At 38.3% G+C, this 14,521-nt stretch overlaps 1 protein-coding gene across 1 annotated transcript in view; it reads right to left on the bottom strand.

The window, feature by feature from the left end:
* LOC107734543 (zinc finger protein 827) overlaps window positions 1–14,521 on the bottom strand; it is an 88,362-nt gene that overhangs the window by 50,506 nt on the left and 23,335 nt on the right. Inside the window, exons 3-4 of the mRNA XM_016546533.1 lie at window positions 10,678–10,850; window positions 9,696–10,194 (exon numbers count right to left, since the gene is read on the bottom strand). Coding sequence (XP_016402019.1) covers window positions 9,696–10,194; window positions 10,678–10,850 — 672 coding nt within the window. The remainder of the gene's footprint in view (window positions 1–9,695; window positions 10,195–10,677; window positions 10,851–14,521) is intronic.

Below are 14,521 nucleotides of genomic sequence, written 5' to 3'. Positions count from 1 at the left end.
ATGTGTGTGTGTATGTGTATGTGTGTGTGTGTGTGTGTGTGTGTGCGTGTGTACGTGTGTATATGTGTATGTATATATTTATCAGTCTGGCGAGTAAACAAAAAAATTTACTAGCCAATGGCGATTCAATTGCCAAGGTGTTCGTAGAGGGCTGTCTCATAATATCTTCGTTTATGTTCCGCAGAAGAAAGTAAGCCATACAGGTTTAGAACGACATGAGGATGAGTAAATAATACACACATTCTCATTCATGTCAAAATTGTTCTAGCTATGTCTGATCTCCATATCACACTTCCTCTACTGTTCTGTGGAGCGATTATGGCTGGACAATAAAATCCTGGCATTGTTAGTCTTTAGATGACATTTAATGCTCTGAAATGGTATAAAAAGTTTTTTTTTTTTTCAGAACAGCCATAATTTTGACCAATTCAAGATTACATAGGATAATATACAAGAACAAATCTAGCTAAAATAATAAAGGCATGTTTTCCACATTTTTCACTAAATTAGCTCATGTAAGAATATTGAAACATATTTATATCTACAAATATATCAATATTTTAGGGATGCAACAATTCAGTTCAATTGAGCCCACGGTTCAATACATACCTCGGTTTTTTAACCACGGTTTACGGTTCAGTTCGGTTCCAATGGCTTGGCACATCGGAGTGTTTTTTGCAAACATTTTTAAAACAAATTAAAGACAAAGACTCCTGTACACGTCTGCACACGGTGAGCGTGATTTCACCAAGTACAACATGTTCCTGGATCAACATCCTTGTTGATCCTGGAACATCATTCCAATCAACCAATCAGAATTGAGAGATTCTCCGCGCTTCATAGATATAGTGTTTCTTGAGTAAAGAAAACACTGTACTTATTCAAACATCAGTTCTTTATTTACCCTTGCATCGCAAATGAGCAGTATTATTTTTCCTATTTTTACCCAAAATTGGATGGATTGGCCATTCCCGAGTGCTAAAAAACACATGTAATGTCTGTTTGATTCATACTGGAAGCCAGAGGGCGCCCTCGCGCAGAAACTTCACATATGCATCATAGAAGTAATAGAACTCATGACATTCCAGGAAATCCCTAATATGTACAAAGATATCCAGCTATGGCTGTGTAGAGTTGCGAAATTCCAGGAAATTTCAAGGCTGGAAACTTTCCATGGGAATTAATGGGAATAAACTGGGAATTTGCAAAATGGCAGGTTAGCCTATAACAGGGAGCTTAAATGTAGAAAAAAATCTTGCAGCAGTAAGCCATACAGGTTTAGAACGACATGAGGATGAGTAAATAATACACACATTCTCATTCATGTCAAAATTGTTCTAGCTATGTCTGATCTCCATATCACACTTCCTCTACTGTTCTGTGGAGCGATTATGGCTGGACAATAAAATCCTGGCATTGTTAGTCTTTAGATGACATTTAATGCTCTGAAATGGTATAAAAAGTTTTTTTTTTTTTCAGAACAGCCTTAATTTTGACCAATTCAAGATTACATAGGATAATATACAAGAACAAATCTAGCTAAAATAATAAAGGCATGTTTTCCACATTTTTCACTAAATTAGCTCATGTAAGAATATTGAAACATATTTATATCTACAAATATATCAATATTTTAGGGATGCAACAATTCAGTTCAATTGAGCCCACGGTTCAATACATACCTCGGTTTTTTAACCACGGTTTACGGTTCAGTTCGGTTCCAATGGCTTGGCACATCGGAGTGTTTTTTGCAAACATTTTTAAAACAAATTAAAGACAAAGACTCCTGTACACGTCTGCACACGGTGAGCGTGATTTCACCAAGTACAACATGTTCCTGGATCAACATCCTTGTTGATCCTGGAACATCATTCCAATCAACCAATCAGAATTGAGAGATTCTCCGCGCTTCATAGATATAGTGTTTCTTGAGTAAAGAAAACACTGTACTTATTCAAACATCAGTTCTTTATTTACCCTTGCATCGCAAATGAGCAGTATTATTTTTCCTATTTTTACCCAAAATTGGATGGATTGGCCATTCCCGAGTGCTAAAAAACACATGTAATGTCTGTTTGATTCATACTGGAAGCCAGAGGGCGCCCTCGCGCAGAAACTTCACATATGCATCATAGAAGTAATAGAACTCATGACATTCCAGGAAATCCCTAATATGTACAAAGATATCCAGCTATGGCTGTGTAGAGTTGCGAAATTCCAGGAAATTTCAAGGCTGGAAACTTTCCATGGGAATTAATGGGAATAAACTGGGAATTTGCAAAATGGCAGGTTAGCCTATAACAGGGAGCTTAAATGTAGAAAAAAATCTTGCAGCATAATCTTGGTTAAAACAACCAGATTTAATGCAATTTCAGTTGAATTTCTACCCTGCACATTCCTCAATCACATGCACACAACTTTCTGCAGGGCTATTGAGGACACATCCCCTACATGCACTGTGCATTCCTCTATAACATGCACAGATCATTTCTTGAATCCTACACACAAAATAATGTCAAAATGTCCATCTTGGCGAGTATTTACGTAAATTATATAAATATTACATAAATTTATATTTAAAACTAACTTGTGTGGTGTGTAAACTATTTTGCAACAAAATTATGTGTGTAAGCTATTGTGCGACAAAATTATATAGTCACCTAAGGGGGGAATTCCCCCCTTGTTCATCAAGTCACCATTTATTTGATCAAAAATACAGAAAACATTAATATTGTGAAATATTATTAAAATTTAAAATAATGGTTTTATGTTTTAATATACTTTAAAATATAATGTATTTCTGTGATGCAAAGCTGAATTTTCAGCAGCCATTATTCCAGTATTCAGTGTCGCATGATCCTTCAGAAATCATTCTAATATGCTGATTTATTATCAATTTTGGAAACAGTTGAGCTGCTAAATATTTTTTTCATAGCCTGTGGTACTTTTTTTAGGATTCTTTGATGAAGTATCACAGGTTCCGAAAAAATCCCCCCAAACAAAAATACAAATCATTTTTAATATTTGTATTAGTTTGCATGCATGTCAGCTATGACCAAACAAAATGTTTATATATATGTTTGTATTTGATACAGTTTCTATAAATTTCCCCAAATTTCCAATTAATTCCCATAAATTCCTGTTAAGTTTCCAACTCTGAATATTTCCAAAATTCCTGTGGAAAGTTTCTGGAAAATTTTTCTGTCTCATTCTGTGATAAGAAGCCACATCAGATCACAAAATTAATGACGCTTTTCCACTGCATGGTAAGGCACGGTACGGCTCACTTTTGGGGGGTTTTCCACTGGGTACAGTACCTGGTACCTGGTACTTTTTTTAGTACCACCTCGGTTGAGGTTCCAAGTGAACCGTACCGTTACCAAAACGTGACGTGTAAACTCTACTGATCACTGATTGGCCGGAGAGAATCGTCGGTACCTGCGTCACTGAACTTGCGACACAAAAGAACCGCTAGATTTAAATCAGCACAGCCAGTGAAGGATCGAACGCAACTGTTTTGAACGAGCGCACTTTTTTTAACAACCAAAAAATGGCTGTTTCGTGGTCTGTTGAGGAAGTACAGACGTTCCTCTCATTGATAGCAGAGGAGCGCATCCAGGTTGATGAGGCGACGCGGAATGAAAAAGTTTTTCAGGAGTCGAGGCAGGAGAGGCGGCGCAACTATAACGACATGTGAATAATCCCGCCCACTCTAAAGTGGTACTAAACTGCAGGGGAAACGCAAGCCGAGCCGAGTCGAGCCATGCCGTGCCGTACTGAGCCGTGCCAAGCCGAGTCGTACCACGCAGTGGAAAAGCATCATAAGTTATTTCAGACATTTGACTGATGTTGTGGAGTAAAAACATGTTATAATGTTCTCTTTTGTTTGACAACAGGTTTAGAAACGCTTCTCATTGCAAGTCATTACAAGGGAAGTTGTTTTGCCGTGTGTTGCTTTTTCAAATGCATGTTATAAGTGGGAGGTGTTTCCTCATCCTAGAGCGTGACCTCACGGGCACACAAACAGGTAATTTGCAGAGAAATAAAATGCACGGAAGGTATTTAAATGCAAAAAAAAAATGCAAAAAAACGTGAATGTTGTACCGAACAATTCAATATTATATTGAGAATTGTGGCATCCCTACAATATTCATTAATAAACAGCAACATTAAACTAAATAAAATGCCATATGGAGATGCGATGATGAAAAATTACTGATGATTCATTTAGATGTACCATACAAAAGAACTTAGGACCTCAACAAACAAAATTTAAGACTTTAAGGAATTTAGTATTTGTATGCCATTAAATTTTGAACAGTGATTTTCAAGACATTTTAATACTTTTTCCATTTAAGTGAGTGACTTTGATTATTGAATACAGTTGTCTCTTTCATTTATATCACTAAAATGTGTGAACATAACCACATTTAGCGCTCTGAACAGCACTGACAATAATATTCAGCTTCTGTCTGAAAGCAGTCTCTCTCTCGCTGTCTCTACTCTCTCTCTCTTGCTGTGACTGGAGTGAAGCCCCCGGTCAGTGTTACATCAACACTGGGGCTATCTCTGCTCTCGTCTGTGAGGCTGTCATCTGTCGTTGCTGTCACCTGGCCTGATCTTTTGCATGTTACAAGAGTGGAATATGCTGTGTCAACTGCCAGAGAATTTTGCTATACTGTTGTGCTCAGTTTTTTTGCCTCCTCCTCTCTGTGGGCTGATTCGTTTCTCTGCTGGGCGCTTGTCCAGTACCCTGTCACCTCTCACTCTGTTGCGGCTGCCCACTATTGGACCACTTCATTAGCTTTCCACCTCTGTCATGCAGCTCTGCTCCCAGCTCTGACAATTGGTCAGCGCTCCCGCCGAGGATGCCTTAACGTGTCAGGTTAAGGGGGCAACAACAGCCAACAGTCTGCTACGGTAGGAAGGCTTTGCTACATGAAGCAGCAACTGTGCAGCCACACATCACTGGATGCTGGATGCAGCAGGGGTCCCTTACGAGTGCAAGCGCAGCACGGTGGATGATGGAAATGGCTGGCAAGCCTCCGTGCTGCGAGGACTACAAGGAACATATGAATGAAGAGCGTACAAAAACCATGCAGATGGAGAAAACAGTCCAGCTTCTGCTCGTTCTTTGGATTCGTCAATTGCAACATCTCCCACAATTGTACTAGGCAATTATTCGCCGTGACCAGAGTCACACCCAGTGTCACTTTCTCTGAGAGGAAGAGACAATGTGTGAACTGTCATTATTGAATTAGGTCCAGCAAGCATGTGCAGGAGCCTGCATTTCAAAGCATTCCCCGGCTTTCATCTTCAAATCAAAATGTGTATTGCAACTGGATGGCTGGCAGTCGTGTCAGCGCAGAGGAAAATCAAAGTGGATTAGTCTGAAACTTAGAGGAGAACCAGGCAGTCCAAATAAATGATAGGCCAATTATGTCAGAGGTCAGCGAGAGTTCACCTCATGTGTGCGTGAGCATGTGTGTGTTTTGCCTGGGGAAATCTAAAAGCAGTAGTATACTATTTTACACTTCATTCTTTATTCTATCTCTAGTTCTCTAATTCCCTTCCCTTTTTCATTCTTTTGCTTCGCTCTTTCCCTCATGTACCCCAAGTGGGAGTATGACAACAGCAGATAACACTCAAGACACTACTTAAGAAATTTGGAGGATGTGCACAAATACGTTGCCACGTTCACTGGTGCACAACAAGCTGCAGTCCTAGTCAAAAAAATAATAATTACATTTGCAAATCCCTAATTGGTACTAAATCACAAATGTATGATTTCTAAGCAGGGCTGTGACAAATAATTACTTAATCAATCAATTATTTGTTTAAAAAGCCACACATACATATACACAGACACACATGATTTCCCAATCCTAGTCCTTTCCCAATCCTGTACCCCTCTCTCTCTTACTTTGCATCCTGTCAATTCTCTGTGATCTACAGTTCCAATTATAAAACTACTAAACTATTACTAAACTAGTGTACTAACATGCTACTACAAGTATTTAATTAGTAAACTATCAGTATACCTATAAGTTCACTTTTAGTATAGTTGCAGTACAAGCTAAAAGTATTGATGTAAACTAGTTGTGTAGTCGATCAAAAAAAAAACAATCTGTAGATTTGAGGTGACATCTATTAGAAAGTCACGTAGTGTATGATGATCACAGACTTTTTAGCTTCAGACTTTGATTCCATCCAGTCGGAGGAGATCAAACACATTTGATATTTTCAGCAAATTTTAAAACACATTGTTTTCATTTGTCACGTGTCTCCTAGCAACAACGTGCACGTTTCTATGTGAATTTGTGGTGATCGGAAGGAATTTAAAGTCTGCTAGTGTGAGATCCTCAGTTGTTTAGTGTATGATGCCCCGTTTTCCTTTGTGACTATTTACAAAGTCTGTACGTGTATGATGCCTGGTGTTTTAAAAATCTGTTCAGATTTTAAGTCGTGTAGTGTATTCCAGCCTTTAGTTGCTTTTTTCCTGGACAGATACGACAGGTTTCAGATGGCTCCTTCTTTGTACGGACGACATGCCTCTTTCATCTTTGGGCATAAACTATAGTTACGTCTAGATTTTGTCATCTTAAAGCTTGAGCTTAATTGGAGCAGCAACAATGTTTTAATACATTTCATGTAATATTTATTAAAATGACAATATTTAGCAAAATAAATAATCTAGGTCATGTATTAAGTTCATACATATTTTATTATGAACAACTATTATTAACAATATCTATGAAATTATACTTTTACTTATTGATGTCACACTGAAGCTGTGTGATTTTCGCACACAATCTTATACAGCTAGTCAGCTAACTGTGTTCTGTAGCATCTGAGCTATGTTGCTAAAACTATCTTTTGGATCTAACTGTAATTATTTCCCACATCCAAGTTCCATGTTATAATATACAAAAGTCTAAACATCAATCTCTTAATTTTACAATAAGTAGTGAAACTTACCCAAAATAAAGGCTTAAACATCAAAAAATGCACATTTAAAGAGCTCCTCTTTTGGTGAAAGTTTTCAGACAGCTTTCAAAATGGCCGCCGGACAGTATGAACACACGGAGAACCATATCTCAGTGTGCAATGATCTGATTGACTTGAAATTACAGGAGGTATGCAGCAATAAATACATCAATTGGTTAAGACTTCAAGTAGGATAATACATAATTTTTTCTTTTTATAATCTCAGCTCAAAAATGGAAATGTGCTTAATGGGTACGTGAGCTTAATAGGTACGTTTACCCTACACTTACAAGTATACTACTAGTACACTGATATTTGTATACTTACTACATAAAGTATACTTAAAAATATACTTGAACTTTACTTAAGTATACTTAATAAAATAAACTTGAAGTATACTACTTTTTGGTAAGGTATGCCAATTGAAGCAATGCATGTTTGTGTAATTTCAGTGCTTAGTGGTGTGCCGTAGGATTTTTTTACTTATTAAAACTGTGCCTTGGCTAAAAAAAGGTTGGGAAACACTGACTTAAGAAAAGCAACTTCTCAGAGACAGTTTCAGCGTCCTGACAGTTTTAGCACACGAGAAATGGTGTCACTTAGATCATCCCTGTTAAAGAACCGCTGCACAAATTATTAAAGGTAATGCTAAAATTACAAAATAAATCTAGACAAACTAGTTGACTGAGGACTATCCTGGGGTGCGTTTCCCAAAAGCAACTATGGTCGCAAGTTCAGTCGCTACCAATAGAGTTCAATGGAACTAACGACCATAGTTAGCTAACGATGCTTTTGCGAAACGCACCCCTGATCCATTTCTATCCAAACGTTAGATTCTGTAGTGGAGCATCTCCCACTTGGAAAATCTTGCCTCAGTCTAGCAGGACATAGCCACTATATATTAACTCCAGCCTTGCATTGCTGAGGAGTCTATCTAGTCCTCTGGGACCTAAACCCATTTGTTTGGGAGTCCAGGAACACAGTGCCATGGGCGACAAGGGGGCGGCAGTGCACTGAACGCAGACTCTGCACGTTCTACCAAGACGGAGATAAAGTTAACTAAGCAGGAACAGTCCCTCTGCATCCAGGCAAGAGGTCACACGATGGAGCTGAGGGCGCTAATCATTTCAAATTACGGATTCCTTTTTAATTATGAATTATGCATGAATTTTTAATTAATCTAATGTTCCGAAGGTTTTCCTTTTTTTTCTGTTCCGAGATCTCAATCTAATTACTCTGCATTAAGCGAGGGTGCAGCGACCCCGTTGCCGACCTTCTGGGTAACCATTGGTCAGCCCTCTCGCATCAATCTCGCTGCTGTCTCACAATTACCTATACTTTCAGCTACAACAACACGTATTTAATGGTCTAAAGTTTGGAGTTTAATAACATTAACAAGTGACATTGTGAGTTTTGTATTTTAACAGCTAAATTTCCTTTTCCCCCAAAAAAATTACTAATTGATACACTCAATATTAGCATAAGCATTATGATATTGTCTGTAACACTCAACAATTAGGGTTAATTCATTGAATTTAGTTAATGCATTAGGTATCAATGAACAATACTTTCACAGCAGTCATTAATGTAGGTCAATGATACTAATAATAATGATAAAAATGTCTACATATCGTATTACTTTTAACATTTCAGACTGTATAAATTAACTTTAATGCTGAATTTTCAGCAGCAATTACTTCAGTCTTCAGTGTCACTTGATCCTTCAGAAATCATTGTAATAAACTGATTTGCTTTTCAAGAAACATTTCTTATTTTTATTATTTTTATCAATATTTTTGTGGAAACCATGATACATTTTTGTCATGATTCTTTGATGAATAGAAAGAATTTGAACTCTTATTTGAAATAGATAGGAAGTCTTTACCATTTTTGTTACAATAAATGCATCACTGTTGAATAAAAGTATGATTTTTTTTTTCTTGCTGACCCCAAACTTCTAAGTGGTAGTTTAAATAAACATGAATTTATAATTTAATATATTAGCTAATAAAATATTAATCTAGGTTTATTAACCTAGATTAATAAATGCTGTAAAAGATTGTTGTTCATTTATAGATCAGATATCTAAGGCATTAACAAATCTAAATGTAAAGTTTAACCATATTGTTTTCTTTTAATTTCTGGAAACATATTAATTAGCAATCTTATCACTAAACAATAATCAATATTAATTATATTATTCAGCATAATCTAGGATATAGTTTGTAAATTCGTTTCAACCTAAAGCCAAGTATCCTCTGTGTCAAGAAAAATGGCACTGAATATACGTGTAATGCCTTCAACAAAGACTATAACTGACTTATCAAAAAGTCACAGACTTACAATATTTTTATTGCAGCCTTAAATATGTATTCTAAAACCTGTTAAAAACTGACAGACCTAAAAAATAAAAAAAAACAGCATCAGGCATCAAGATGGTAAAGTACAGCTATAATAAACAGGCTCTCTATGGTAGAGCGGTAACTGAGGTTAAGAATTAATCAAGCAGACACAGTCCTGCAGGATCTTGGCTTTGGGTTCCCATCCAGCAAGCCGAATTCTACTGCCTTTGCCAACTCATAATTATATTAGCAATTCATTCATCCTAAATGGAAGGAATTATGGATAAATCAAGCTGGTTTACATAATCAAACATCTAATTCCATCACATTGCCCTTTTACATTGTGGTTTAACTGAGATCTCTTACCTGAAAGCTTTATGAGGAGGTCCGTAGCTGTCTTGGTGGTGATATCTGAGCTGAAGAGCGAGGCAGCTGTAGGTCCAGGCCCCGGTGGACTGGATTTGAGCCCAGGCAGATCCAGAGAGCTGCTGCTGCTGCTGGGTCGCTCCCTACACAGGGCAAAGGGAGACATCACAGACACATCCCTCTCCTGGGGTTCCTCCTTGATCTGGACGTGATTCGAGGGTTCTGCAGGGGAGGCCAGCAAACGACCATCAGGTTGGCTCGCAGTGGGAGATGTGGAAGCATCTGTGTTCATGACCTGATCACCAGCGTCTCCACCGTCCCCCATGAGCAAGCCCTCGCCCTCCTCTGTGTCTGTGCCGGGTTCTTCTTTGACTTTGAGGTCGGGACGGGGGAAGTGCTGATGGCAACGCATGTGCAGCTTGAGGCTAAAGTGGCGGGAGGATGTGAAGGGGCAGAGCTCACATTGGAAAGTCTCCCCTCGGTCTTGGTGCTGATGGACCTGAGAAGAGCAACAGAAGAAATAATTTTAATGGATTAATTCTGATTCATAAAAAAAAAAAAAAATGCAATAAATAAAAAAAAAAAAAAGATTGTGTGCTGTGTAAATGCCCTCTCAACTGTCTCTAATTACTGTGGGCTGTGCCAACAATAGGTTTACATTCAATGATATGTATATATAAATAAACAATTTATTGACTTTTAAGGCCAGTTTTTATAATGTCTATTTAATATTGTCATCTGCCACGATAATATATTACTTTTGAATTGCCTTAATTTAGAGGCTTTTCCCTGCAAATATTTATAAATGTGATTAATTGAAATTATTTGGTATATCATTTGATACTTACTTTGATTAAAAATATGAAATGACAGACCCTAATAATTTTGCATCATAAAAAAAATCTGCATCTAGAGACGTTATGATAATTGATTTGATGTGATTTATGGCACAAGCATTTCTGCTCTCAGCGATTGATGTCACCTTCATGTGGGATTTGAGATTGTCTTTACGAGCACAGCGAAAGGGACAGAGGTGACACTGGTGACTTTTTAAGCCTGTGTGGATCACCATATGTCTCTTCCAGTAGCTCTTTCTCTTGATGACGAGACCGCACACCGGGCACTGAAAGGGCTTCCCTCCATCCTCAGGAGAACCTGCAATAAATAAATAAACAAACAAACAAATAAATAATTAAATACATGAATAAAATACATGCATATAGAGTTTATACTAAATATTAAACCCACAATTAAAAAAAAAAAAAAAAAATTACACATCTATTACCACCATACTTGCATTTTATAAATGTTATGTTTTTGTTATTATTTATGTGTATTTGTTGCTAGTGATATATTGTTCGAAAAATGTCTAGTATCTACATAGAACCATTAGCTGGACAATGATGCCACATTATCAGATAGCCCTTTGGCATGCAGTAACATGTAGGCTAAATATCTCTTGTCAACCTTGCATCTATTCGTGTGAATGAGATAAAAATTGTGAGCTATGATTACTCCGATCAATGCCAAAGACTCCTCACAAAGGAAGCCAAACACAAGGATGTTTTTAGTAAGCCGATTATTGTTGTTGGCTCCATATCCGGTGTCCATTAGGGCTTAATTGGCCTTATTAGAAGCTGGCATGATTGCATTACAAATTCTACGAGGGCCTGTCAGGATGGCTTCATAAGTATTCCAGTCGTGTTCCTCAAAAAACATCTGGTAATCAGTGTTTGGCGAAATTACCGCGCTCAGGCATTCATTGACCCGGGGTGTAAAACTTCGAGACTGCCTATTTGCAACAATAAACCACCATCTGTGGCTCAACCTCTCCCGGCGAGATCACTGTGGAAACTGCTCGTGAGGTAAAAAGACTGAAGGTCTTTGGTATCAAGGGAAAGGAATGAGAGCCATTAGCTGGTTTCTCAAATTTTAATGTGCATTTGGTATTGTTTCATTACCAGACAAAAACTCTTTCCGTGACCATCTTATAGATCTCACATTCATAAAAACAAGCCAGGTGAAACTCGATTATGATTTTAATTGAGGCGTTCTTATTTAGTATTTAAACTTTACACTTCATGATCTGCCATATTATAGCCATTTACAACACATTTATCTCTCTTGTGATCGTGACTTTGACATTATTCTCTGTGTCTGCAGCTCCTTTCGGTCAATCCTGATTCCAAGCCACAGAGGTTTGAGAATTAGCAAAAGATCAGCCATATCTCAGGCGCTCAACCCGGGCCTGTGCTGAATGGAAACTCTGATGGTTGTGCCGGCTCTGGAGCCTGACCTAAATTCCGGGAGAATCTGCTGAGATGGTCCCCGACTGTTCGGGCTATGGGGAGCACACACACTGCCGGCCTCCGTTTGGCAGGCTGCACATCCGCGGGAGATGAGCTGGGTCTGGGAACGTGCCGCCAACTCCAGCAAACCCCCACTGTGCTAACAGACCTTTCCCAGATTCTCCAGCCAACCTCTTGCAGACGAAGCATGACCTTATAGCACTACTAAATCACTACACAGTGCATTCTTCAGTGGTGTAATTATAAAACATTTACGTACTGTTACCTTAAAAAAATTATTACCGTTAAGAAATTATTCTAATGTAAAAAAAAAACAGACTATCTGATTAGAAATTATCTAGCATGACATTTTCTATTTATTTACAAATGTTTTTTATTTTTATAACATTTTCTTTTATCTTTAATAATCTGTAGCAATAGTTAACATTTGATGTATATTAAATATGAATATATATCTATACCTTTGCAATAAGTCAATTCGTGAAATTTCATCCCTTCTAGATATTCCACAGTCAACTGTAAGTGGTATTATTGGAAAGTGAAAGCGTTTAAGAACATGGCTGAGCAGCTACATGCAAGCCTCACATCACCAAGTACATTGGGAACGGATGGAGGGTTGTAAAGCACGTCGCCACTGGACTCTGAAGCTGTGGAAACGTGATCTGTGGAGTGACGAATCACACTTCTCTGTTTGGCAGTCTGATAGAGGAGTATGGCAGTTTGGCAGATACCAGGTTAGAACTAGGGGTGCAAAGGTTCAACTTACTCACTGTTCGGTTTGTATCACGGAAAGTGCTGTCACTTTAAGAGAACGCACTGATCCAGTGCACTGATACTGTACGTTCAGTCGGCTATGTCTGCTAGGATACTGACCAAGACGGGCATTTTGACATAATTTTTGAGTGAATTTGTCCATTCAAGCACAATACTTCAAAGAGAGCTTAATATTTGCACGCGTTCTGAGACGCAGGTTCACGCGCTTCGGATGAGCGACCACACAGATCTACTCACTGCATGCGCGAGTTTGCGTCCTCTGGCTCTTTAATATTTAAACTGGCAAGGCTTAAAGCGTGTGTGGAGAACGGTACTGGTCGATTTTTTTTTTCCGAGAACCGTTGCACCCCTAGTTAGAACGTTACCTGCCTGTCTACATTGTGCCAACTGTAATGTTTGGTGGAGCAGGGATAATGGTATGATAATGATAATGTACCTTTACTTCCAGTGAAGGGAAGTTTTAAAGCTTCAGCATACCAAAACATTTTGGACAATGCTATGCTTCCAACTTTGTGGGACTCTTTTCTATTCCAGCATAAGTGCACAAAGCAAGGTCCATAAAGACTTGGCTGGATACGTTTGGTGTGGAAGAACTTGAGTGGCCTGCACAGAGTCTTGATCTCAACCCCATCAAACACCTTTGGCATAAACTGGTGGATAAACAGAGTTTGCGAGCCAGGCCTTCTCGTCCAACATCAGTGCCTGACATCACAAATGCTCTACTGGATAAATGGGCAAAAAATCCTGCAGAAACACTCCAAAATCTTATGGAAAGCCTTCCCAGAATGGTGGAAGCTGTTATAGCTGCAAAGGTGGTGGGGACCAACTCCATATCAATGTCTATGCATTTAGAATCCAATCTCATTAAAGTCCCTTTTGGTGTAATTGTTAGGTGTCCCAAAACGTATAGTGTCTATATAAGAAGGGCTGAATGAAAATGCAAATTCATTCTCTAAAATTATGTGGTTCTTGGTGGAAAAGTTGAAATACCCGGTTTCCCTGGTTCTTCTGGGACACAAAGCACTGCGCAACTGTGTGTTTCTGACACCTTCCTGGAGCTTCCATTACTGTACATGTAGATGCAAGAAACTGGTCTGCAGTGAGGTCTGCATTTAATGGATTCAGGTGTCTTATCCAGTGTTAATTTTGACAGGCATTTTTGATTTAGTCTTAGTCTTTATCTTGAGACGAAAATGTTTAATAGTCTTAGTCACATTTTAGTCATTTGAGTCTTTCATAGTTTTAGTCGACGAAAAGTCATTGCATTTTTGTCAACTTTTAGTCATTACTTTTAGTCATTACTTTTAGTCAAACTGCAGTTACCAAATAATATATATAATTTATCATTTTTGAAAAAGCAGCAGAATAAGACAATAAGACAAATATGAAAGAGATACAAACTAAACTAATTTTTCAGATACAGTAGGTTTACTTAACATTGATTTAACATATTTTGTTGGTTAACATTAATGACACGGATAGGTACTTAATTAGGAATGCTGTCCCTTTAAGACGGAAGGCATGTATGTAATACTGACACACGTTCAGTTTTCACCATAGACTGTAAAAAAAAACATGGACATAGTGTCCGTGACGTCACTCGTAGGGTTCAGAAGAGCATTTTTGAAGCCTACAGTGGGCGGAGTCGATCGCCGCCATCTTGGCAGCGCGTTACCGCGCGTCACACCCGGATAATCGAAAATGGGCAAAAAGGCGGGACGTGGGTGAAGCTGAGGCGCTAGT

This window comes from Sinocyclocheilus rhinocerous, unplaced genomic scaffold (genome assembly GCF_001515625.1).
Source record: "Sinocyclocheilus rhinocerous isolate Xijiao unplaced genomic scaffold, SAMN03320098_v1.1 scaffold580, whole genome shotgun sequence".
Classification (NCBI taxonomy): domain Eukaryota; kingdom Metazoa; phylum Chordata; class Actinopteri; order Cypriniformes; family Cyprinidae; genus Sinocyclocheilus; species Sinocyclocheilus rhinocerous.
Note: the sequence above shows the minus strand (reverse complement) of the source record. Positions and strands in the feature narration are given on the sequence as shown.